Raw genomic sequence first — 24,751 nt, forward strand, 5'->3', positions numbered from 1 at the left:
ACCCCATTATAGTGAAAAAGCAGCAGCTCTTGGTGGTCGTGACAAGGAGTTGACAGCACGAAGTGTGTTGTTCAGGGACCTAGGGCCAAGGGAAGAGCGAGCCAGGGCCTCAGCAGCTCAAGGTCAGGTGGTGGTCAACATGGTTTGTGGGTAGTACACACGGAGCTCCCCACGCTATTGCTGAAGGTTCACTTCCCTTCTCCAGTGGGGACTGGAGACATGGTGGAGCATCAAGCTCTTAGCCAAGGTCAAGGCAGAGAGATTTACAGAAAAACTGGTTCAGATTGCTACACTTCTGAGGCAGAGAGCCCAAAGACAAAGAGGAGGAGGAGGGTCAGACCCTGTGGGAGTCAGCACTGAGTGTCCTGAGCTGGATAAGTAGGACGGGGACCGAAACGAGCTACGGAGGCCCATACAACCTTTTTAACTTTGGGCACATCACATTGACCAACTCCCTTGTGGCTTTCCAGGGCCCACATGGCCTCTTTACTGTACAGAAAAAAAAACCAAAAACCTCCAGATGCCAGTGAGTAAAGGAAGTCAGAAGTGCTGTGTGGAATCCAAAATGGAGCCTCATTAGCCACCTCTGCCTACTGCCTAGGTAGAGTCAAGGTGCAACAAGGGACAGAAGAAGGTATGAGGGTGTATGAGGGTGTGTGAGGAAGGGACAGGGAGTCGTTACTAGGTGAGCCTTCCTCTCCGAGAAGCAAAGTATGGGAAAGACAAGGACAGGATTCTGGATGGAGCGCGGGCACAGAAGGAAGATTTGGAAACTAGCGCCTGTCCATCGCACCAAGCACAGCAATACCCACCAATAGAAGCCACAAAATTCTCTTCCTTTAGACTTCTGGTGTCCAGCTCCTTGGGGCCCTTTCCTGTGGCACTTGGTGCCCGTGGTCCCAACTGGGGAACCCTCAGCTGGGCCATGGTCTTTGGGTCTCCCCGCCCAGTCAGGCCTGGATCCTTGCCAACTGGTGTGTTCACACTATCTGTAGGACTTCTCTTCCGTTTATCTGGCTCTGAGGAAAAGAATATCAAGGTGAGTGGGCCAGAGAAGTGGGAAGAATAGGCAGGACAAAGGACAATGGGGATGGAGGCAGACAGGAGGAGGATAAAATAGAACAGGCAGACTCATGAGAACAAGAAACTTGTGGCTGTGAATTGTCTACTCCTATGAAAATAATGTAGGCAGCAGGGTGGAGTAGCTAGAGAGCTGGCCCTGGGGCCAAGAAGATCTGGGTTCAAGTCCTGATTCTGACCATCCTGGCTGAGTGACCTTCATCAAGTCACTTAACTTCCCAAGTGCCCCAGATACCTAAGACACCAAGGCTTCAAGCTGTAGAGAAGGTACCAACCTACAACACACTAGTGCAGGGAATTTCTCCATATAGGAGTTCCCTGGCTCAATGCAATCCCACAGGCCCAATCTCCATACCCAGTCAGTCCCTGAGCATTTATCGAGCACCTACTATGTACCAGACCCTGCCCGTGAGGAGCTCACAGTCTAACGGGGAGAGCACATTCGGGCAGCAACGTACAAACAAGCTACAGAAAGAATGAGAGAGCCCCTAAGGACTGAGTTGACAAGGGAACTGTGTCAGACAAGAGTGAAACCCGCTCAAGAGGGTGTCGAGCCAGGGATGGCCAAATGTCCAACAGCCGCCGGCCTTACCTTTGCTGTAGTAGTGGGTCTGGGCAATCTCCAGGAGCCCAAAGGTGCTGGCCATGCCGCCGAGGCCAGCGTTAGCATAGGACTGCTCCAGGCTCAGCACCATACATTTCAGAAGGTCTAGCATCCCCTTGTAGACCTTGCGGCTTATCTCCTAAGACAACAAGGGCAGGGCTGGAACCTGCCGCTCCCTTGGGCCTCAGGCCCCCCAGGCCCCGCCACCACTGCCCACCGTAACAGCTGGCTCACTGACCACATCAGGGATCGTCTCCTGGGGGGCGCCTTCCTCGGCCGGCGCCAGGCGGGTCAGCTTGCTGAGAACGAAGCCACGGAGCTGCTCGCTCTCCAGAAGCCGCCTCACCTTCTTCACGCTAAGCCAGCCCACTCCTTGGCCGTCCAGCACGCTGTGCACAACCTCCTTCAGGAACTGCTGGTTCTCGCTGTGGGGCCCCACGTCACCTCTAGAGGCGCAGCCCCTGGCCACACCCCCCCAAAGCCCCGCTCAACCTTCTCCCTAACTCACCAACCACACTGAGTGAAGAGTCTGAGCAATACGGACCCACCCCCATGGGGCACTGCGGGCTCCTTGTCCCTCCCCCTCCCCCCCTCACGGATGCCTTCCAAGCTGGGCTCTCCTGACTTGGCCCCCCAACCACTCAGTACCTGGAATTGCTGGCCCGCCCCTGGGGTGACGGAGACTCTCTTTTCACGGTGGGACTATGCTTGATGACGGATGACTTCTGATCCACCAAGGCTCGCCGGCCTCCTACAGCCAGGGAAGTCGAAGCGGGACGAGTCACTGTCACGGGGCAGCAGCTGGTGCCACACAGCCCTGAGCAGCCCTGGCCCACACCCACACCTAACGAGGGTTGGGCAGCAGCAGCCCCAAGGCATCACATAGGCAGAAACCAGCCAAGGGGACATGGAGGAGGTGGGAATGGAGACAAGGCCGCTCCACATGCACGTCCCCAGCCCCAGGAGCACGCTGTGGGCAAGCAAGAGGCATCATGGGGAGAGGATGAGGCGGGCTGCTCATGTGATGCTGCTCGTCCCACGAGGGAGGTGGCCCCCAGGCAGGCACAGAAGATGCTCGGAAAAGAAGGTCATGCACAGCTTGCAGGCAAGACCCACCTTCACCGCTCCCGGGGCCGGCTTCAGTAACAATCTCCATTAGAGTATTTAGCCCAAATACTGGGACATAAAAACACAATTAGTAGGTGCACCACAATACTCCAACCCCTATACCCCTCAATGGAGCTGTCGCCAGAGACACGCCAAGCACTCTGGGCTAGGCCCTGGGCCCCTGCTTCCGGCAGCTGCCATGTTTGGTAGCCTCACCTGCAGGGACCCAGAACTAGTTGAGCAAGGGCTCAAAGCCAGCACTGGTAGGAAAAATAGCACAGGGAGCCTGGCAGCTCCAGTCATCATATAGCCACATGCTGGAAGGAAGAGAGGTTGCCAACCGGCATGAAATACCCAGCCCAGGGCCCCCTGCCAAATGATCCTTATCCTGAACAGACCCTCTAGCAGGAGAGAAGGGGTGGGGAATAAGCAAAGCCGATGAGAGGTGGAGCACGCTCATGCAGCAAGAAGATCATTAATTGCTGTTTCCTTCAAATGTGTGAAATGACAGGCCAGGAACGTGAAGAGCCCCGGATGCCCACGCTGTCATGGCATCTCCTGGGGCCCCAAAATACCAGCTACCTGCACACACCATTTTTTCCCATTTCCCTTTTGTTTTCTCCCCACAACAAGAAACACAGTTCAGTTAAGGGACATGTCAAATCCCTTCTCAGTCTGGCCTAATAATACTCTGGGCCAACGACCAAGGGAAACACTGATCATATTGAATCCTAAAGACCCGCTCCAGCTTCATTAGGCACCACTGCAACTTACCAAACATCAGCACTACAAGCAGACCCGACCAGCTACCAGGTTGGCAAGAAGCCAAACCAATAGGGTTCTTGTCTTTATCAGCAGCCCTGGGCTCTACTCTAGCACCCTCCCAAGCAAACAACTGGCCAAGCTCCCAGTCAGATAATGATAATGATAACAACACCAACACTAGCATTTACAGAGCACTTGAAGGTTTGCAAAGCACTTTAGAGATACGTTATATCATCTGATCCTCACAACGACCTTGTGAGGCAGGTTTTATTCTTATCATTTTATAGATAAGTAAACTGAAGCTGACAGAGGGTAAATGACTTGCCCAAGGTCAAAGAGCTAATAACGTCTGAGCCAGGATCAAACTCAGGTCTTCCTGACTCCAAGTCCAGCGCCCTCTTCTACTATGTCACTGTTGCTTACGGAGTGTCAGGCACTGTGCTAAGTGCTGGGGATAGGAGGCTAGTGTTGCCTACAGCAACGGGAACACGCCGGTGATGGAGTTAGCACTGTAGGGAGCAGAAGTCCTATATTCCTACGATGCCTCAATCCTAAGTAAGATGGCCATTCCTCACCTTGAGGTTAAGAGCAACATCCCCCTGACAACCATCAATACGCTATAGTCCATGATGAGCAGAGAAAGATGCAAGAAGGTACGTGTAGGGACAATGGCCAGACAAGATGGACCAGGATACACAGAACTCCGTCCAGCACCCAGACCCCCAGCATCATTCCTAAAGCACCCTAATTTATTAGTCCCATTAACTCCAATTACCTTTGAGACTAGGGAAGGGTGTTGTCTTCTCTCTGGCCCCTTTGGTGGGCAGTGCAAGGTTTGAGAGACTGAAGCTGGTGCTATGGTTCCGGTACAGGCTACCTACAAGGAAGAGGGTCAGAGCAAAGGGGTCATCAGAACAAAGATCACGGCGTTACGCTGTCCAGGCTCATAACGTTTTGTTTGTTTGTTTTTTGCAGGGCAATGAGGATTAAGTGACTTGCCCAGGATCACACAGCTAGGTAAGTGTCAAGTGTCTGAGGCTGGATTTGAACTCAGGTCCTCCTGAATCCAGGGCCAGTGCTCTACCCACTGCGCCACCTAGCTGCCCCCGGCTCATAACGTTTTAAACCCCACTCTTCCTCATCCCATGATTGACATTTTTTGAATCACCCCCACTTCCTTCCTTTTTCAAATACAGTCCAGCCTCCATGGTCCAGTTAGTCTTACTCATCACCGTCTGTTGTTGCTGTTGCTGTTGTTCAGTTGTTTCAGTCATGTCTGACTCTTCATGACCCCATTTAGGGTTTTCTTGGCAAAGATACTGGAGGGGTTTGCCATTTCCTTCTCCAGCTCATTTTACAGATGGGGAAACTGAGGCAAACAGGGTGAAGTGACTCACCCAGGGTCACACAGCTGGTGTCTGATGTCACATTTGAGCTCAGGTCTTCTTGACTCCAAGCCCAGCATGCTATCCACTGTACCACTTATTGTCTGCCCCAGTATTTTTTATCTGTTCTAAACAAGGTCAAGCACAAGGGCAGGCAACATGAAAGCTCTATTTGGGTCACCCTTTCTAGTACTGTTTACAAACACAATAGACGTTGTCTTCAGCTTTACCTAAAACTACCAACGAAATCTCCCCTGCCACTGGGCTATATGAAAGGCCATTAAAATGGCAATGGTTCTGGATGAAGGCTCGTCCCAGTGTCTGACTGGCCTCATGACAGCACTCACTGCTTGTATTTACTTTCTAAATCTATGATCAGCTCTGAAGTGACATCACTCCCACATGCATAACTGTCTCTTCTCCAAACGCCTAACAAGGGCTCATACAGCGTCCAAAGTCATTAAAGACTTTCTCACCAGGCAAACAAAGGGTTGGACGGTTTTTGATTGATAAGTAGCCCAAGAAGATAAACAAACAGTTCTCAAAATAAAAACCACCCACTATGACCCACCATATGGAAAGATGGGGTAAGGAAATCAGCAGTTCTATAGAGCCTGCTCCAAGTCACTAATAATAAGAAAAATGAAAATCAAAGCAACTCTAAGTTTTCAGTTTACATCCAGCAAACTGGCAAAGATGGTAGAGGAGAAAGAGAATGTTGGTGGGGCTTCAGGAAGGCAGGCACACTAATACACTATCGGTAGAGCTATGAATTGCTCTAATCATCCTGGAAGGTAATTTGGAATTACGCTTCTAAAATAACTAAAATATCCACACCCTTTTGATCCATACATCCTAGGAATATATCCCAAGGAAGTCAAAGACAGAAAGATCCCATGCACTTTTTGTAGTCACAAAGAACTTGAAACAAAATAGATGCCATTAAGTAGCAAATGGCTACACAAATGGAGATAGATAAATGTGATACGCTATTACAGCACTGTAAGAAGTGGCAGAGAAGAAGAATCAGGGAGGCACAGGGTCATTCATGTGAATTTATGTATGGGTAAGTAAACAGAACCAGAAAAGCGATATACACAAATAATTGAACAGATTGGTTCAGAGAAAAGCTGAGAAGATGCTCCTCCTTCCCTTCGTTACAGAAGTGGGGACTATGGGTACAGAATGCTGCATACCCTGTCATACATGGTAGATGGGCTGATTAGTTTTACTGAACTGCTTTGATCCCTTCATTTTTTCATCTTTCTTACAAAGAACTGGTTTGCTGAGTAGAGAATGAGGATGCTGAGGAAAGAGGAATATATGTGGAAATGCAGGCGATGAAAAAACAGAAGACATAAAATGAAATATTCAAAGGAAAAAGGAACTGGGTTTAACTCCTAATGCAACGTGGTTGAAGCACCTTCACCCAGCAAAAGACACTGAAGAATATGGTTGTGGAGACATCTCCTTTGAATAGCTGCCTTGGGTAAACATGCAGCTGTCCTGTTTCCAGTAAACTCCAGAGGGACGAATGAACAAATAAATGAAGGAAGGAAAAAGAATTTATTAAAGGTTGCCATACGCCAAACATATGAGCACAGTCTTCTCTGCCTTCCACTGACTCCACTCACCTCCCCCCATCCCCTAGAACAGTGTGAGTCTGCTAATGATCTATGACAAAAATCTCCATGTGGCCCTAGAGTGTCACCCAAACGCCACAGAAGAGGTTCTATGTGACTTTTGCCTCAATTATGGCCCAAGCATGAATGCCAGGAATGGGACAGATGAGGAATTCAATCGACATCCATTAAGTAACTCTCTATAAGACACATCCAATTAGAAAAAGTCCCACAGAGCTTGTGGCACTTACTGGCAAAGGACATGATGCCCCCGAAGCCTTCGCTGCTGTTGTTGGAGATGGTGGAGTTGGGAGAGCTTGCCCGAGAGTCTGACTCTGCATCTGAATCGCTTGCCAGCTTTAGGCTATTGGGCCGAAGGAGCTGCTGGGCCCTTAGAAATGCACAGTGACACTCGTCAGCTCCAGGCCAAGGTGCCTCACCCAGCCCCCCTCCCACTGAGCCCCCACCCCAATGACGGGATCGGCAGAACTGTGAAAACTTTCGGCTGCTCATCTTCCCTCCCCGGATGGCTCTGGAGAGGAGGCCCTTGGGTAAGCCCCAAACTCTTACCTACTACCACTGAGGTTTTGGTTAAATCTTGGGGTATAGCTCTCTCCCTGCTCGTCATCGTCTTCATCATCCTCAGTGGGAAATCCGTACTGAGGTTCGAAGTATGGGTTGTCGTAGTCGCGCTTGCGCCCCGGCCCCTCTGAGGGGCCTCCGCTCTCGGCCTCGCGCTTATCCAGGCTGAATTTGCCAAGACCAGGGGGCAGAGTGCGGAGAGGATTGGAGAATCCTGTCGCTGTCTTGTCACCCACCTCTGTAGAATCAGCAGATTCCTGGGGGCCATGGCATACAAACTCTGGTCAATGGAGTCTGATGAAGCCTCCTGGCATTCCCACCTCATCAGGAGTCAAGCCAGGCCCAACTAGGTTCCTAACCTCAGGGTTTTGATAGGAAAAACTCAGGGTAAAAGGTCTCTATGACATCCCCACCCTAGACTCATTTCTTCCCCAAAGACCTATGGAAATGGGGATTTAGTCACAGACTTAATTGGGGGGGGGGGCAATGAGGGTTAAGTGACTTGCCCAAGGTCACACAGATAGTAATTGTCAAGTGTCTGAGGCCGGATTTGAACTCAGGTCCTCCTGAATCCAGGGCTAGTGCTCTATCTACTGTGTCACCTAGCTGCCCCGTAGTCACAGACTTAAAAGCAGCCTGCTGCCATCTCCCTAAAAGGACAATTGCTTCTGGCAGTAGCAGGCTTTAGGTTGTAGCACACACTTGGACAGGGAGAAGAGGGATGAGTAAGACCCAGCCCAATCGCGTACAGAGGAAGGAACTAGGGAATGTCATTTTCGTCCAAGAAGGGGCCCAAACCCTAGACCGCAGTTGCCGTTGCTCTTCCCTCCCAACCCCTACGCACAGTGTTGGCTCCGTGAATGATGGTGCTGGGACTGCTGCTGGCCGTGGTGCTGGAGCTGGAGCGAGGCTGGGGGTGGTCCTGGGAATTCTCACTGTCCGGACCAGGCTCGTCCAAATCCCCCTGGCTTCCCTGCAGCTCATCAAATGCTACCTCACTGGCGTCACCCAGAGCTGCATGTGTTAGTGGATCCACATCTACAAAGATCCCAGGGGTGAGAGGGCACGCACCCTCCCATCGATAGCCCACGCTCTGCCCAGGGCCAGCCCACTTCCCCATAAGGCACTTACTGGGTGTATCACCGTTGATGTCACATTTCATCATTTCACTAACAAAGTCACCAAGGGATGAATAGGAAGAGCTTGAGTCGTAATCCACACTGTCACTGCCACTGCCAAGTTAAGAGGGAGAAGCCCAGGAGAAAGGTGTTATGGGGGAAGTCGGGAGGGGTAGAGAAAAGACTGGCTAACAGCCCAGGATGGAGGCAAGAAAGGAGGACGACCTCCCAGCCCAGGGCCAGGCCACTGACACCAAGAGGAGGGAGGAGGGAAATGACCAGAATCCAGCCCGGGATCCTAAGAACCATCCTGGACCGCTGGGTAAAGGGCAGAAGTCAGCTGCCTAAGGCCATCGCTCACCTGTCGTCAGTGGGGTCAGAGTCAGAGTCCTGCTCAGGCGGTACGCTCAGTGCCTCGGCCAGCTGGGAGTTACTGTCATAGACTCGGTAATAGATCGGCTGGAGCTGGTGTGCGTACCACTTCGGCTTGTCGCCGATCGAGGCTGGATCAAACATGTCTGCCCAGAAAGGAGACACGTTACCAGCAGACGGGACAAGGCGGGGCACAAGTAAGGGGAGGGGAAGGGAGCATGGATGACAGGGCAGCTGGACTCACTGTTGTGGATTCTCTGGAAAGCATAGTTGGTGGGGTTGAGGATCCATTCGCCAAAGTACTCCACAGCTTGGGTCCTGGCCAATTTCTCAGCAAAAGGGGTCTGTCGGGGGCGTGAGGCTAGGAAAGAGCCAGCTTGGAAGGCTACCACGGGCCGGGGGAAGAGGCGCAGAGTTCGTGTGTGCATCTGGAAACCTTGAAGCACATTGGGGGAATTGAAGAATCTCACCATAGCCACCCTGAGGAGAAAGACAGCAGCGGGTGATTTAGCCCATGCAGTGTCTTCCAGAGGAATAACCCTCAGACGACAAGGCGGAGGACAATCCCCTAACGCTACCATTGAGCTGCTTCCAGTGGGGAAGGGAGACAAGCCACAACCTATGCTCTTCGACCCCACCCGAAAATACTCAGCTTTATGCTATCCTTTAAAAAAACACCTTGTGACCCCATTAACCTCTCAAGCTATTCTCCTCTATCTCATTCCTTCACCGCTAACAGGAGTTATGTACTCACAGCCTGCACTTCCACCCCAGCTACTCATTCTTCAGTCCCTTGAAATCTAGCCTCCACTTTCACTGTTCTACAAACATGTTGTCTTAAAGGTTCCCAATCACTTCTAGATTGCTAGCTCCAATGGCCTTTTCTTAGTCTTCATCCTCCTTGTATTTCTGTGGCTCTCAACCTTCCTTTTCAGATAGTCCCTCCTCCCATGGCTCCACTCATCTTCCCCCTACCTGTCTGTCTTCTCCTCGGTTGCCTTTGTTGGTTAATTGTCTACCTCCTATTTCATAAACAGGGGTGTTCCCCAAGGGTTGGCTCTGGGCCCTTTTCTCTACACTTTCTCCCTTGGGTTCCACATTCCACATTCACCGGTTTAATTAATACCACCACACAGATGTCTCCCAAACATATACATATGTGTATACATACATATATCTACACAGAGAGAGAGAGCTAATTTCCCCTCTTAAATTTAATCTAACATCCTCATCTGTCTTCTGCACATTACTGAGATATATGCACCAGTACCATAAATCCAACTCAATTTAACATATAAAAATGGGACTTTTCTTTCTTCCTACACCTACTCTCCTCTAAACATTCCTATTTTTGTTGATGAATGTTGACAGCCTTCAAGTCACTGTTTTGAAATCTCAGAATCTTCTTTGGATCCAGGGATGAAAAAGAAGGGAGAATCAATCAGCAACAAATTCCTGTTGATTCTATCTAAAAATCTAGCATCTGTCTCTTTTCCCTTCAGACTAGGCCAGGACTCTGGTTCAGGCTCAGGTCTTCATCCCCTTTTGCCTGGAATACTATAAAAGCCTCTTACTGGTCTCCTTGTTTCCATTCTTGATATTCTCTTTATTCACCTTTCAGTTAGATACTCAATTAAATCTCTGATGTCACCATTACAGGCGTTCTTTCCACCAATGCATATCGCAGCCCATCTACACATGCTCATTGTGGGTTACTCTTGTCCGTGTCCTTTCATGAGTGTGTTACAAAGGGTCCACTCATGTGCTGGGGCCTTCCTTGAGTTCTCTTCCTATCCCAAGGATTCAATGAAACCCAAAGCCTATGCACTACCTCTTGCACTCACCAGGTGGCCAGTCCATCATCTTTTTTTTGCCCACACAATTCTTTGGATGCACCCTTTCCTTCCTTTCACCTTTGTAATTACTTGTTCATAATGTATTACAGCCTTTTCTTACCTACCATGTTCCTCTCTAGTGTCACCTGGACAATATTTTTCATTCTTTAGAAACTATAGCATTTCATGACTCATGGCCATACAACATTAGAAAAAATTTTCTCCCCCTGCCCCCCAAAAAAGAATAAAGGCTCAGGGGACAGCTAGATGGTGCAGTGAATAAAGTACCGGCCCTGGATTCAGGAGGACCTGAGTTCAAATGTGGCCTCAGACACTTGACACTTATTAGCTGTGTGACCCTGGGCAAATTGTTTAACCCTCATTGCCTCCCCCCCAAAAAAAAAGAATAAAAGAAAAAATTTTCTTTCTTAGTCGTTCATTTGTGTTCAACAATTTGTGACCCCATGGGCTACAGCACATCAGGCCCCTCTCTCTATTTTTTTTTTTTTTTGCAGGACAATGAGGGTTAAGTGACTTGCCCAGGGTCACACAGCTAGTAAGAGTCAAGTGTCTGAGGCTGGATTTGAACTCAGGTTCTCCTGAATCCAGGGCCGGTGCTTTATCCACTGTGCCACCTAGCTGCCCCCTAAAGGTGATTTTTTTATGCCCTTAGTTTCTCCTGGATAAGACCTTAGACCAAACTCCCTTGAGCAGCTTCCAGCACTTAATGCAATCAGAACAATGATGCCCCAAATAGGTGCATCTGGAAGACTCCGCCATCAATAAGGAAGTCCTCTTTACCTTGAAGCCTAGGCCAGATTCGTCTCTGGTGAGCATGTGTCCAATATTAATGATCAAAGGGAAGTCAAACCAGGTTCTCTATTATATCTGTCAAGGAATCTTGTATAATTTTGACACACATATAGGAAATATCTTGTTGGAGAAGAGCCTTTAAAAAGGTGGAATTTTACTTTACCAAATAAAATGCCTTCTTATAGTCAAATACTAAACACAGCTGGACTATATCTGTCCTGCACCTGTGTGATGGGAAAGATCTATCATGGCAGTCACTGGTGAAAGCTGCCTATTCCCTTCTCATGACCTCATCAAAGATGCCCTCGATATGCATGCAAATTACTCTTGTGAAAACGTTATAGATGGGAAAAGTAGGTACATGAGGCAATCATTACTATGTTCACTCATTTTTCTTTTGAGAGATGTTGATTGTGTTGTTGTTCTAGTTATTTTCTAATTGTGTCTGACTCTTCATGACCCTTTTGGGGGGGTTTTCTTGGCAAAGATCCTGGAGTGGTTTGCCATTTTCTTCTCCAGCTCATTTTCCAAATGAAGAAATTGAGGCAAACAGGGTGAAGTGATTTGCCCAAGGTCACATAGCTAGTTAAGTATCTGAGTCCAGATTTGAACTCTGTTCTTCCTGACTCCAGGATTGTGCTCTCTCTACTTTGCCAGCTAGTTTTGCCCCCACCCCAATTAGTATCTTGAAAAAAGTACTGGGGTGGGGCAGTTAGGTGGCACAGTGGATAAAGCACCGGCCCTGGAGTCAGGAGGACCTGAGTTCAAATCTGGCCTCAGACACTTGACACTTACTAGCTGTGTGACCTTGGGCAAGTCACTTAACCCAAAATGCCTCACCAAAAAACAAACAAGCAAACAAAAAAAGTACTGGGGCAGCTAGGTGGCACAGTGGATAAAGTACTGGCCCTGGATTCAGGAGGACCTGAGTTCAAATCTGACCTCAGACACTTGATACTTACTAGCTGTGTGACCCTGGGCAAGTCACTTAATCCTCATTGTCCCTTGCTCCCCCCCACCAAAAAAAAAGAAAGGAAAAAAAAAGAAACAAGTACTCATGGTGTATAGGTATGACGCTTCTGTGTAATCTACAAGTCTTTGGTTTCTCTTGTTCCTTACTCCTAAATATGCATGCAAGTACACATGCACGCACATGCACACACACACATATACGTGTGTGCATATATGCACACATAGGTTGTAGGTGCATGCCTATACACACATGTATACATGCACAAACGTGTAGGCATGCATGCTGTCCTCCCCTATAAGTTTCCATTATTTTCATGGTAAATTCTTTGCAGTGACTTGCCATGATCAGTAAACAAATATCCCTAAAATGATGTCCCATATTGCTTTTAAACTCATGACAAAACCAAGTTGCCCAATTCCTTTACTGTCCTCTCCAAGGAAAGCCTGTGTGTCAGTCTTCCATGGGACTGAAATTCCCTTTTATCTCCTTTACAAGGAGACTACCCCTCAGGCTTAAATGAGTCCCTTCCTCTCCTTTAGTCATGGTCACAGAGTGGCAGAAAAGGGGACAGATGGTGCTAAAAGTCATAGCTTTGAGACAATCTATAATCCTTCATTTAGCTGCTGGTACTGTAAATGTAAGAGCCTTGTCCATTGCCCAGTGAGAGGATATTCTATGAGAAGAAGTGAGTTGTGTCAGTGTCAGCATTCTCCCTGTAAATGAAAACAACTTCCCCCAAAGTCATCCTAAGACCCAGGTTTAACCCTGTCCCTCTTCTGATCAAAAACCTTCCTGGGTGAGATTCTTCAGTCTGGCCTTTAAGTGCCCTCCCAATCCGGCTTGTGTCACTCCCTTTTACCCAACTGGAACCCACCAGCTTCTGCCCCATCCCAACACCAAGACCATGCTCACCCCCACTTGCCTGGAATGCACCTCGGCCGCCCCTTTAAGAATCATCGCTCAAGGCTCAGCCCAGGTGCTAGCTCCTCAAACACACCTCCTTCAACTAATTCCCCGGCGGCCAGCCTCTTCTCCCTCCTCAAGCAGTCCTGAGCACTGGTCTGATCGAATCTGCCCTGGGCCCCCCTGGTCCCTCCCTGGCATCACGCTGATCCCAGGCTGGGCTGTGTCTGCCTTCTTTGCAGCAGGAATGGCGTCACATTTTACTTTTGTGTCCCCGGCACAACATCGGGTACACAGTAGGCCTTTCATAAGTGCCTGGGCAGATCAAAAGGTCTCTGAGTGTAATGAGCTTTCTGCTCCTCCAAACTATTTCCTTTTTTACTGTTTCCTCTTATCTTAGCAATCAGAACTGTAGAGTGGGTAAAAAAAAAGGCATTATGATCATCCCAACAGCAGAGAAGCATCGAGGCTCTAAGTCTGTCCCGAGCACAAAGGAGGCCTCTCCAAGAAGGCCTCGCCATCCCGGCATGCTCAACCTCACCTGGTAGCCACATCCACAGAATCCACGTCGTTGCCATAGATGAGGGGATTGAACTCAGTGGAAGGTGTGGACTGCAAATCACTGGACGGCCTTCCCAAGAGCAGCGGGATCTCCTGACCCTCATGGAACTTCTCCAGGTTGAGGATAGGCTGGGTGTTCAGACTCATGCTGGCCAGTGCCTGTGGAGTAGGAAGAGAACAGAATCCTGGGAAATCAGCAATTGTCTCCTGGGAAAGGGCCTCCGCCTTCTACTCCAGCCTGGGCTGGTGGAGAGGAACTGTCCTCACGAATCACAGGTCATTTGTGACTCAACTATTCCAAAGATCTCTGTCCTTGAAAAATGAATTGAGGGGCAGCTCCATGGCACAGTAGATAAAGCACTGGCCCTGGATTCAAGAGGACCTGAGTTCAAATCCAACATCAGACGCTTGACACTTATTAGCTGTGTGACCTTGGGCAAATCACTTAACCCTCATTGCCTGCCTCCCCCCCCCCAAAAAAAGAATTGAAATGCCTGAGCATGCAGAAGATAATCCCAGTCACACAGACATCTCCTAAGAGTACAGGGATTCTTTTTTTTTTTTTTTTTGGTGAGGCAATTGGGGTTAAGTGACTTGCCCAGGGTCACACAGCTAGTAAGTATTAAGTGTCTGAGGCCGGATTTGGACTCAGGTCCTCCTGACTCCAGGGCTGGTGCTCTCTCCACTGCTCCACCTAACTGCCCCGAGTACTGGGATTCTTAATCAAGTCATCTGTCATCACCAAAGCTAATATCTCACAGACTCAAGACCAATGAGACCTTAGTCCTGGCTCCCATCTGCACTGCAACATATTTATTTTCCTATCCCTCTTTCTCCATTTCTCCCTTGCGATATCTGCTAAAAAGTCACCAGTGGTGAGGAAATATCAGGAGAAAACCACTGGAGAATGACTTGTGCTCACCCTCACCGGCCCCTACAGCAAACGGCCTATCATATAACGTCACCAGCAGGGAATCAGGGGAAAGCGATGGAGGATACGGGTGACCCATTTAAAACGACACTGCTATCACGGAGAGCTACCACCGAATGCCTCAGGTAACACAAGGAAGGGGAGGGGAGTTATGAAGTGCTGAGTGAGAAGCACGGCCTCCCGGGGATGGCCCCTGGGAACAAGCACAACAAAGCCCAAGACAGGGAATTCACACATGTTACCTTCAAGTACTGCATGCAGCGTGTGGGAGGAGGAAGAACAGAAACCAATGAAAAATGGATGGAATGGATCAAGCCAGGAAAGGAATTTCTGAAGAAAAGAGACTACAGAGACCTGGGTTTGAAGAGGAAATATAAGAAACGAGCCCATGAGGAGTCTATGAGAGAAGGCATTTTACACATTACTGAGTCCGCCATAGTTCCAAGGCCATGCAAACAGCAGAGAAACAAGGACAAACAACTGCTCGTGTGGTGCAAGGAGCATGTGGGACCAGGGCAGGGTTTGTACCGCACTGGAAGGACACCAGGGATTCGAGATGACCCCGGCTTCCTTCCATAAGGTTTGAGGTTGTTTCCTGGAGATCTCCCCCCCCCCCCACACACCAGCAGGCCCTCATTGCAGCAGCCTGAGCTGCCCCTTTCCCTTCCTCCACTCACCTGCTTCAAGTGCTTTTTCAGTTCTAAGGATTCAGGCTCGGGCAGGATGGGCAACACCTCTGCATTGGTTGGTGCGATCACCTACAGCAAGCAAAGCACAGTTTTAGGATGTGTTAGAAGCACCTCACCAAAAGAGGCTGACATCTGAGGCCAAAACACCTGGGTTCAAATCCTCACGCTGACAGTGACTAGCTATGTGACCATGGGAAAGCCACTTCACCTCTGAGTCTCAATTTCCCCATCTGGAAAATGGGAGAATAACACCTACTTCACCAGGCTGACAAAGCTCAAAGGAGATAATAGATGTGAGCCAAAATGCTTTGTAAAACACTACGTAAGTGTTACCTGGTACCACTTCTTCTCTTCACCTGTTGAATTCCTTCTACCCATTCTTTAAAGGCTAACTCAAAGACTATGTCTTCCACGAAGTCTTCCCTGATGCCCACGTTCGGTAATGACATTTTCCCTCTTTGTTCTCCACCTCCACAGAGTGCTTATATACTTCTCCACATCAGCTATCTGTACATGTGGCCAGACTATAAGATTGATGGGGTAGATTATGTTTTATCTAAACTTTGTTATCCCCCTTACTGCCAAGAACAATGTCATACTGCTAAGTCCTGATTAATGCACATAATCAATCCCCCTTAGCTGGCACATTATTCAAATTTGTACAGCACATTTTCATTGGGCTGGAACCAATTCCCACAGTTTATATACCTGTAACTTTGAGTAGTGAGAATTCAAATACATGCAACCACTTTGGGAAATTCATTATTCACGACAATAAGAACCTAGCTATAAACAAAACAGATCCTGAATAAATGTTTTTTGTTCTAAACTGTACACAGGCCTGGATGCCTAAACTGAGGCCATGAGCTACAGAGAATCCACTGAGGCTACAGAAAATCGACGGAGAAGCTTCTTCCCAGTCTGTATCAAAAGGCAACACAGATGTCTGTTGGTTCCAGCCTCAGAGGCAAACCATGGGACAATTGCCTGATGTTAGAAAGGCCTCTTCACCTCTCTGGGCCCACTTCCTCGCCTATATAATTAGGAGGTTGGACTTCTAGCTTTAAATCCTATGATCTAGCACTATATTTGGACTGCCGGCTCTCAAAGGATGTGAAGAAAGCATCTAACTCCAGGGGAAAATTGGGTGACTGCATCCTTTAGGGCAAAGCGAAGGGTCTTCCATCTGCACTACTCTCCTGCTAACTAATAAAGGAGGAGCGATACTTTTCTTCCTCGTTCAGCTATAGCAGTGACCCCGAAGACCAGCTCGGGCATGGGCTGAAAACAAGTATAGCTCCACCCTGGACAACCCCCCCCTGCCCCAGACAGGCATCTCACCCGGTTGCTGTCCAGATCCACCAGCCATACATCATCTGGCATCTTGAAGTCCAGTTTGTAGAGGAAGAAGCTGGCAGGGACCCCGATGATATAAGGAGTAGGGGCCAAAAGCAGCTGCAGATGGAGCACAGAGAATGAGGCACAGAGAGCACACTCCAACCCAGCTGATCGCATGCACCAAGACAGAATTTTGTCACAGAAGGTGACACGGCCTCTCCCTTAGAACCAGGTGTAAAGACGGGCCGATAGAGGTGAGAGAGCCAAAAGTCACAACGAGACTCACCTGCTCTGCAGATGCCATGCAAGTAGGAAGCAATGGAATGACAGGAAACATGTACTCTAGGGGGTAGATCATTGCCACAAATGCCATCACCGACATGGAGAGCGCGTTGTAGTCTCGGGACTGTAGCACCACCTGACACAAAGCCGTCCAAGAATGACCCACGGCTCAGCAGAAGATCAAGGAGGCGTCTGCACCAACCCCCAAATCCTATTTCTCCTTCACTGTGTCCGAATCGCCCTCCCAACTGCCAGAAAGTTCTCCTGACTCTTCCCCTGTGACCTCAGCAGCCTTGTTCCTATTCCTCCAATCCTAGAGCTCCTCCTTAAAAGAGGTTTCATGGTCTTTCTCCCTAGAGGATTAGGCTGGGGGCAGCTAGGTGGGGCAGTGGATAGAGCACCGGCCCTGGAGTCAGGAGGACCTGAGTTCAAATCTGGCCGCACACACTTGACACTTACTAGCTGTGTGACCCTGGGCAAGTCACTTAACCCTCACTGACCTGCAAGAAAGAAAGGAAGGAAGGAAGGAAGGATGGATGGATGGATTAGGCCAATGGAGTCTATGGCAAAGCACCTGAGTAATAAGTTCTCAGGGCTATCTTTGGAAATGCCAGCCAGGGTCCTTAGTCTGTCTGTCTGTGTGACTGTCCCTCTCCAAGCCCCTGTCCCCCAGGGGAGTGGCCCTCTTACCTTGTGCTCCAGCAAGATGCAAGACAACACCTGTAAACAGGCATCTACACCCAGAAGTTCCAAGGGCAGATGCAATGGGAAATCCACCAGAGAGAATCGAGATGGGTCAGGGAGGGCAAAGGTCAGAGCAGGCTGTAGCTCCTGGGGTAGAACTTCAATGTCCACTCGCTTCTGGCCAGATATGGGCACGGGGGAGCGCAACAATCGATAGATCCAGGCCTCGATCTCACGAAGGTCGTGCAGAAGGGCACTGGACTTCTCTTCTACCAGGAGGGAACCCGTGAAGATGCGCCACATGGTGTCCCTGAGACATAACCAGGAAGAAAACACACCTGACCCTTAGGGCTCCTGGAGAGCAGGGACTGTCTTTTGCCTTCCTTTGTATCCCAGTGCTTAGCTCAGCACATAGTAGGTGCTTAATAAATGGTGCCTGACTGACTATTCCGCTGCAGCCCAGAGCACCCAAAGGATGTAACTAGAATGGCAGAACGGGTAAGAGCGGCCTCACATTGGCCTCAGTCATGATCTGATCTCCACAGGAAGAAGCAGGTTAAGAAGGAGTGAGGACTCAGATGGAGGTAGGGTCTGCTCTACTGCCCACCACAGATATAAAAGGCATTCTCTTTTCCAAACAGGAATGCTGTGGAGAGCCCAACTCTCTACAGCCCTTCTGCCTAGCAAGGAGCCCCATTCAGAGGGGCTAGATTTGCCTAGAATTGCTTCTAACCCAACTCAAACAGATCAAGGGGGATTTAGAGGGTGCCAGTCCCTCACACCCCTTGGTCATCAGCTAGAGTAAAGCCCCAACCACATGCTCTCTGCCTCCCTTGGGAATAGAGGCACCCCTGTACCTCTGTACCCCTCGGGGGATGGCCAGCTTCTTGCCGAGGAGTCGCTCGCTGCAGCAGTCCACCAAACGCTTGAGGGTGTACAGACACTCACGGAAGGTTGTGAAGAAAGGGTAATGGCTGAGCACACACAGGGATGTCAGGGTGCTGTTGCGGGAGCGGCTGCCCCCCTTAGCCCGGCGCTTGCCCCGGGGAGATTGGTTCCCATCAGGGGTTGAGTCAGCACTGGGGGGCTGCAAGGCAGGACCACTCTCTGACTTCTCTGCGCTTGCCTCCTCTGGAGCAGAAGTGGTCTTAATGCCTTCCTTTGTGCGGTGCCCTGCACCCCCATCTGCCTTCTCCTTGGGCATCCGCTTCTGGAAGGAGCGGTAGAAGTTGACACAGATGCCATAGCGAGTAACCCCAGTGTCCTTGTCAGTGAGGGTAAAGACAAAGGAGGTGTCGTCTCGCAGGCTCATGCGCCTCTGCCGCACGCTCAGACATCCCTCAGGCTGGCAGAAAAACACCACATCTGGAGGCAGGGGGAATTCGGGGTAGTCCTCCAAGGGGTAGCGCCGGAGCAACTCTGGGGTCTGGGCCACACTATCGCTGCTTGGTTGCCTGAGGAACATAAAACCAGCCCAATTACCCTTCAAGAACACAGGGCCTGGTGTTAGGCATAGAGTCATGAAAACCTGGGTTTAAATCCCACTTTTGGGGGCAGTTAGGTGGCACAGTGGATAAAGCACCAGCCCTGGATTCAGGAGTATCTGAGTTCAAATCTGGCTTCAGACACTTGACACTTACTAGCTGTGTGACCCTGGGTAAATCACTTAACCCTCACTGCCCTGTCCAAAAAAAAATATCCCACCTTTGGTGCTTTCTAGAATGGGGACATCACTGAACTTCTTTCAGTTTCCTCATCTGTCAAATGGTGATTGTAATACTTAGAACACCTATCTCACAGGATTGTTATAAGGATCACATGAAGTCCCATCTGTAAAGCACTCTGCAAGCCTTAAAGAACTGTAGAAATGCCAGCTACTAGTCCTGCTGTTATTCATCAATAAGTTAGCTTCATGCTTCTCTTTTAGACCCACAGATGTAGAAATCTTGGGTGCTGCATAGCCCCAGATAAGGGCTTGGCTGAGTGGAGTCTCTAGTGTTAGGGGATCCACATTTATCAGGCCCTAACCCTCCCAGAGATACTGAACCCAACGGGAAAGGTAGGAAGTTAACACAGTTGTGCCTGAGCTCATAGTGCAAGACTGCCTTACTTGCTCATGAATTACAAAAAGATCATTCTGAGATATGGACAGAGCACAAACGAGCATTTTCCTCTTGCAGAATAAGGAAATAGAAATATGAAAAGACAGAGACACTTGCCCTGAACCATGAAGCTACTGGGACAGGGCTGCTTCACCTTTTTTGTGTCGTGACCTCTCTGGAGGTCCGGGGAAGCCTATGGACCATTTCTTAGAATAATATTTTTAGGGGCAGTTAGGTGGCACAATGAATACAGCACCAGCCCTGGATTCAGCAGGACCTGAGTTCAAATCCAGCCTCAGACACTTGATACTTACTAGCTGTATGACCCTGGGCAAGTCACTTAACCCCAATTGCCTCACCAAAAAAAAAAAGGAAAAATCTTCTTCTTCTTTTTTTTGTGGGGCAGTAAGGGTTAAGTGACTTGCCCAGGGTCATACAGCTAGTAAGTATCAAGTGTCTGAGGCTGGATTTGAACTCAGGTCCTCCTGAATCCAGGGCCAGTGCTTTATGCCCCAAGAAGAATATTTTTAAATGTGTACAATGATATATATAGGATTACAAGGGAAACCAATTATACTGAAACATAATTATCAAAATATTATAAAAACAAATTCCCAAGTTCTTATCCTCAGGATCAGAACCCCTGTACTAGGATCTGTTTCTATATACCGATACAATACTCTTACTCCTAGCCCTATTAGAACTTTCCTTATCAGCCTCAGTTTCCCCACCAGGGTGAAATAGCATAAAACTAAGATGCAGCTCAACATGAGCAGGGCTTGAAGAAGATATCAGGCCTTCAAGCTTGCCCAGAGGGAATGGGCATAGGCGGTGTATTGATTCCATTGGCTGAACTATACTTTGTTCTTGTCTGGATTCGGGTATGAGGGGAGAATGGGGGAAAGGTCATGGGGAAGTGACAGCAACGTAAAAAACATACCACTTCGCTAGAATGTATTTAAGGAGGAAGGCATGGGGAGAAGTTCGCAGTCAAGAAAACAAATCCCTCCAACGTTACCTGGCCCCAATGATCACTAGGTAGTCCAGTAACCGAGGGCAAATCTTCTTTTGCACCATGATTCCAAATCACCTGCTCATCTCAGAGAAACTTCAGGGCACCCGCCTGGGAATCAGAGAGAATTCTGGAAATGGCTGATGATGGCAATCTAAAGGAAGAAGGGTACTGAGAAGCTCCACTTTCATACTCAGGTGATTAACCCTCCCCTGACTCGATCGTCCTTAGATAGGGACATCAGAGAACGTGTCATCTCATCATGTCCTCTAACTCAGCAGAATCAGGGATGGAGAAAAGAACGCTCTCTCAGCCTGGGACTCTATTTTGGCTTGTGAGCTGAGAATGAGTCAAACATAATGCAGAAGGACAAATTATACTCCCCCCCCCCAAGCTAGTTTATTTTTGGCCCCACCTGGGGGGGGGGCGGGGAGATAGTGATCTGTTTCCAAGCAGGTCCGGTCTGATCCTGTCTTCCTGATTAAGAGAAATGAGGTCACTTTCAGGGCAGCCCTTGGATTTTAGGTCTGTTTCAATGGGTTTCTGAATCAAACTAGACCTTCAAGCCTGCCTAATCATTGACCCCCCTAGGACTAGATCAAAACCAAACCGCTTTCTACTTTCAGCATTATTCTGAATTCAGCTTGATTCAGACTATTATAAAGACTGTATACCTAATTGGGTGGGCTAGCAGCGGTAGCTGTTGTATATAGCATAAGTAGTGTTACAGCCTAGGAGCTGTAGGCCTGCTCCAGGGCCAAGGAGCCGCAGCTAAGAGTTCTGCCCTTGGTGCTGAATTTTCTCCTGTGAACCCAGTATTGAAGAAACAAACAGCAGACGGCAAGAGAGATCATGGAATCTTCCCCCTCTTCTGTGTTTTATAAACGTTAGGAAATGAAAGCAGGAATACTGAGCAATCTACTATCCCCTGGAAGTGGGGAGGGGAAGGGAGGCTCAGTGAAAAGTTATGAAAGGCTTAGTATTAAGTGAGAGTAATGCCAACCGACTCCTTCGTCTCTCTCCACCACCCCTCCCAGGGCTGGTTTACTATGAGCCAGAGCTCTGCATGTGCCCACACTAAATACACAGGGCCCTACTCACTACCCACCTGGGTGAGAGCCCCATTTCTCTCTCTCTCTCTCTCTCTCTCTCTCACACACACACACACACACACACACACAGACTGACAGACACATAAACTTTACTATATGTTTAGGGCCTTGTTGGTACAGTCAACCCCCAGTTCTCCCCTACAAAATGACATGCACGCCTTGGGCTGTCCTCCTCAAGTCCCCAAGCCATGGCTTCTTCTGGAATTCCTCTAACCCCCAATAAACACCGGATGGTAGGACCTACAGGTAATAGGATTCAGTTCTGTCTCCATAGCAACTCTAGCTCCCAGTCCTATTTATAGTGCAGCCAAAGCCCCTCCCCGCCTTGGTGACCAAATGGCATGAGCTGTGTTAGAATGGCCCAGGGCCCGTGATAATACATCCTGCCTGCACCCAGGGGCTTCTCTCCTCTCCTTATGACAGCACTCACAGCTGACCTTTTCTTTGACCCACCTGCCTTCAGCATCCACATGCCCCCAGCCCGGATCTTGTCATCAATTCCATCCACTGCATAATCCAAACCAAGACCTCTGACTGCTCCCTATGCCTCCCAGGGGCCATCAGCTCTCCAGCTATGGATTCAGTCAGCCCCTTTGTCCCCTGGCCTCCTGTGCAGGCCCCACTGTACTGCAGAAGGTGGAAGAACACTACAGAACTGAACTCAGATCACCAAGCCCAACTGGGGAGGGGCACAAAGGAAGGAAAGAAACAGGCTGGGAGAGGTGGGAAACATAAAACCACTTCTTTAAAAAATTATAAAAGCCAGAAAATGCCTCAGGAGAAAGATGAGGATAAAGCGATTGCTGTTGAGCAGGATAGAATCGCAGTCTGTTTCCATGGGGTCTCACCCACCAAACCAGCCCTTGGGGTAATCTCAGAGATCTCCCTTGTAGCTTCTTCTACCAATCCGCCGGGTGATAGGCCTGTTGTAGTGGATCACCCGCCTTTCTCAAGGGAGCCATTTCATAATAGTTAGATCCTTATCATGGCTACCCTTTAATCTCCAGAGATTACTAAGAAGAGCAATAACAACAAATCTATTTTTTTCTATTTGTGGCCTAAACTAAGAGCTGACCAATATGGGAGCCTTGGGGCCAGCTCCAACCTCACAATTCAAACTCTACTAGCAGTCACTAGTTTTAGTGAAAATGGGTAAGAGAGACAGGGAGCTCTTTTGCTAGAAGCACTGCCAGAAGCCCTAAGAGTCCAAATGCCTGAGTAATGCCTCTAACCCACATAATTTCTTTGTCACAAACTTCACACTCAGGGTCTTCCCCTGCGCCAACCACAACTCCTAATCTCAAAAGCCCCTGGTTCCTGCTTCCATCCCCTTCAGAAGGATCAGAGGCTCTAGGGACACTCACGACACCAGGGCTCCTGCATCACCAAGCAAGCCAGCTTAGATACACCTTGGGAGTCAAGAAGCCCTTAAATTAGTTCTGTCATCAGGGGACACGCTGCCTTGCAGGGTTGTATCTCACATTAAAAACCACAGGGGCTAGCGGGAGAGATGACATGTCTGCTGACGTGAGCAGGACAGGAGGCTTTCCTCCCCCATGCAGTGACCTTGCAATCGCATCAGCCCAGCCTGGTCCAGCGTGTGTAGGGAAGAGCTGGGGAGAGGGGGGAGCTTCAAGAGGAGGGGACACGAGGGAAAGGAAGTGGGCAAGGGAGGCGGGCAGGGAAAGGGGACAAAAATCAAGAGATGCACGGGGAACATTGGTCACGGGGAGAGAGCGGTTCTCTCCAGAAAACACCGAGTTACACCCAGAGATAAGACCCCCCCAGGCAGAAGCTGTCTCAGCCGAGCAGGCTGGACAGATCTGCCCACTCCCACGCCTGCGGGACAGTTCTCCTCCTCCCCTCTGCCCAGGAGCTGCGGCAAAGGCAGAGCAGAGCCTGGAGCCCAGAGACCCTCACCCTTCTCTGCTCTCAGGGGTCCGATTCCCTTTGCTTCAGACAATTGCTTCTCCAATGTTCCTTCGGCCCCCTCCGTCCTCACTCACAACCCCCCCTCCCCTCCATCCTCCCTGAGCCAACCAGCCAAGGGAGGGCCTCCATCCCCCACCCCACCCCAGCCATGTCATGGTCCTGACCCCCGACTGCTTGAGAGCCCCCAGCCCATCAGAGCCCCCAGCGCTCAAGGCTCATTCAGAAGCCCTGACCTGCATCACAATCAATCAATCAATCATTTAGCAGGCACCTAAGTAAGTGCCAGGCACTGGGCTAAGCTCCCTCTGGGTCCCCGCCACCTTGAAGTCCCCAGCCCTTCCAAGGAGTCAGTCCCTTGTGCCCAGACCCTGACAAGGCCCCACCCCCATTCTCGAACCTTCCCCGAAAGCCCCCAACTCCCGTCCTGATAGTCCATCCCTCTCCACCTGCTCCGACATCCTGACGGCCCCCATCCCCCTCGGCCTCTCCATGCCCGCAGAGCCCCCGCCCCAGTACCCCTCCCCCCCCAGATTCCACGCTCGAATCCTTCCTGACCGCCCCCATCCCCAGGGGGCCTCTCCATCCCCTCCAGAGCCCCCACCCGAGACCCCTCTTCCTGCTTAGAGCCCCCATCGTTCCTGACAGCCCCCACCCCCATCTTCCCCCCATCCCCTTCGGAAGCTCCGCCCGCCGCGGGCCCCCTCGAACCTCCAGTCTTGTCCCTCCCCGCCTTCCCGGGCTCGGGCTCCGGGATCAGGGATCCGGGCTGGGGGTCGCTGCGAGGCCGCGGCGAGTCTTCTCACCTGGGCCGGGGGGGCGGGGCTGCGCGCGCGGGGCGGGGCCGGGGGCGCGCGGGCCGAGGCCGGGCCGGGGGCGCGCGAAGGCCTGCAGCGCAGACTCCCTGCGCTCCGCGCCTCGCTCCAGTTCCGCATCTATACTGGAGGGAGGT

At 50.0% G+C, this 24,751-nt stretch overlaps 1 protein-coding gene across 43 annotated transcripts in view; it reads right to left on the bottom strand.

The window, feature by feature from the left end:
- Positions 1–24,638, bottom strand: part of MADD (MAP kinase activating death domain) — a 41,438-nt gene extending 16,800 nt beyond the window's left edge. For 20 of the 43 annotated variants that reach the window (XM_043970845.1, XM_043970831.1, XM_043970828.1 and 17 more), the window contains exons 1-20: positions 24,511–24,624; positions 20,765–20,869; positions 18,502–19,098; positions 17,651–17,954; positions 16,965–17,096; positions 16,682–16,795; positions 15,329–15,409; positions 13,701–13,879; positions 8,880–9,115; positions 8,625–8,781; positions 8,277–8,377; positions 7,990–8,183; positions 7,134–7,402; positions 6,815–6,954; positions 4,332–4,433; positions 2,801–2,860; positions 2,333–2,435; positions 1,923–2,109; positions 1,673–1,823; positions 813–1,019 (exon numbers count right to left, since the gene is read on the bottom strand). In XM_043970845.1, the coding sequence (XP_043826780.1) occupies positions 813–1,019; positions 1,673–1,823; positions 1,923–2,109; positions 2,333–2,435; positions 2,801–2,860; positions 4,332–4,433; positions 6,815–6,954; positions 7,134–7,402; positions 7,990–8,183; positions 8,277–8,377; positions 8,625–8,781; positions 8,880–9,115; positions 13,701–13,879; positions 15,329–15,409; positions 16,682–16,795; positions 16,965–17,096; positions 17,651–17,954; positions 18,502–19,098; positions 20,765–20,823 (3,373 nt within the window). In that variant the 5' untranslated portion in view covers positions 20,824–20,869; positions 24,511–24,624. Of the gene's footprint in view, positions 1–812; positions 1,020–1,672; positions 1,824–1,922; positions 2,110–2,332; positions 2,436–2,800; positions 2,861–4,331; positions 4,434–6,814; positions 6,955–7,133; positions 7,403–7,989; positions 8,184–8,276; positions 8,378–8,624; positions 8,782–8,879; positions 9,116–13,700; positions 13,880–15,328; positions 15,410–16,681; positions 16,796–16,964; positions 17,097–17,650; positions 17,955–18,501; positions 19,099–20,764; positions 20,913–24,510 lie in introns of all 43 variants that reach the window. The other 23 variants (XM_043970850.1, XM_043970836.1, XM_043970835.1 and 20 more) reach the window with 4 other exon arrangements.
- Positions 24,639–24,751: the final 113 nt, after the last annotated feature.

Source organism: Dromiciops gliroides, chromosome 6 (genome assembly GCF_019393635.1).
Source record: "Dromiciops gliroides isolate mDroGli1 chromosome 6, mDroGli1.pri, whole genome shotgun sequence".
Taxonomy (NCBI): Eukaryota; Metazoa; Chordata; class Mammalia; order Microbiotheria; family Microbiotheriidae; genus Dromiciops; species Dromiciops gliroides.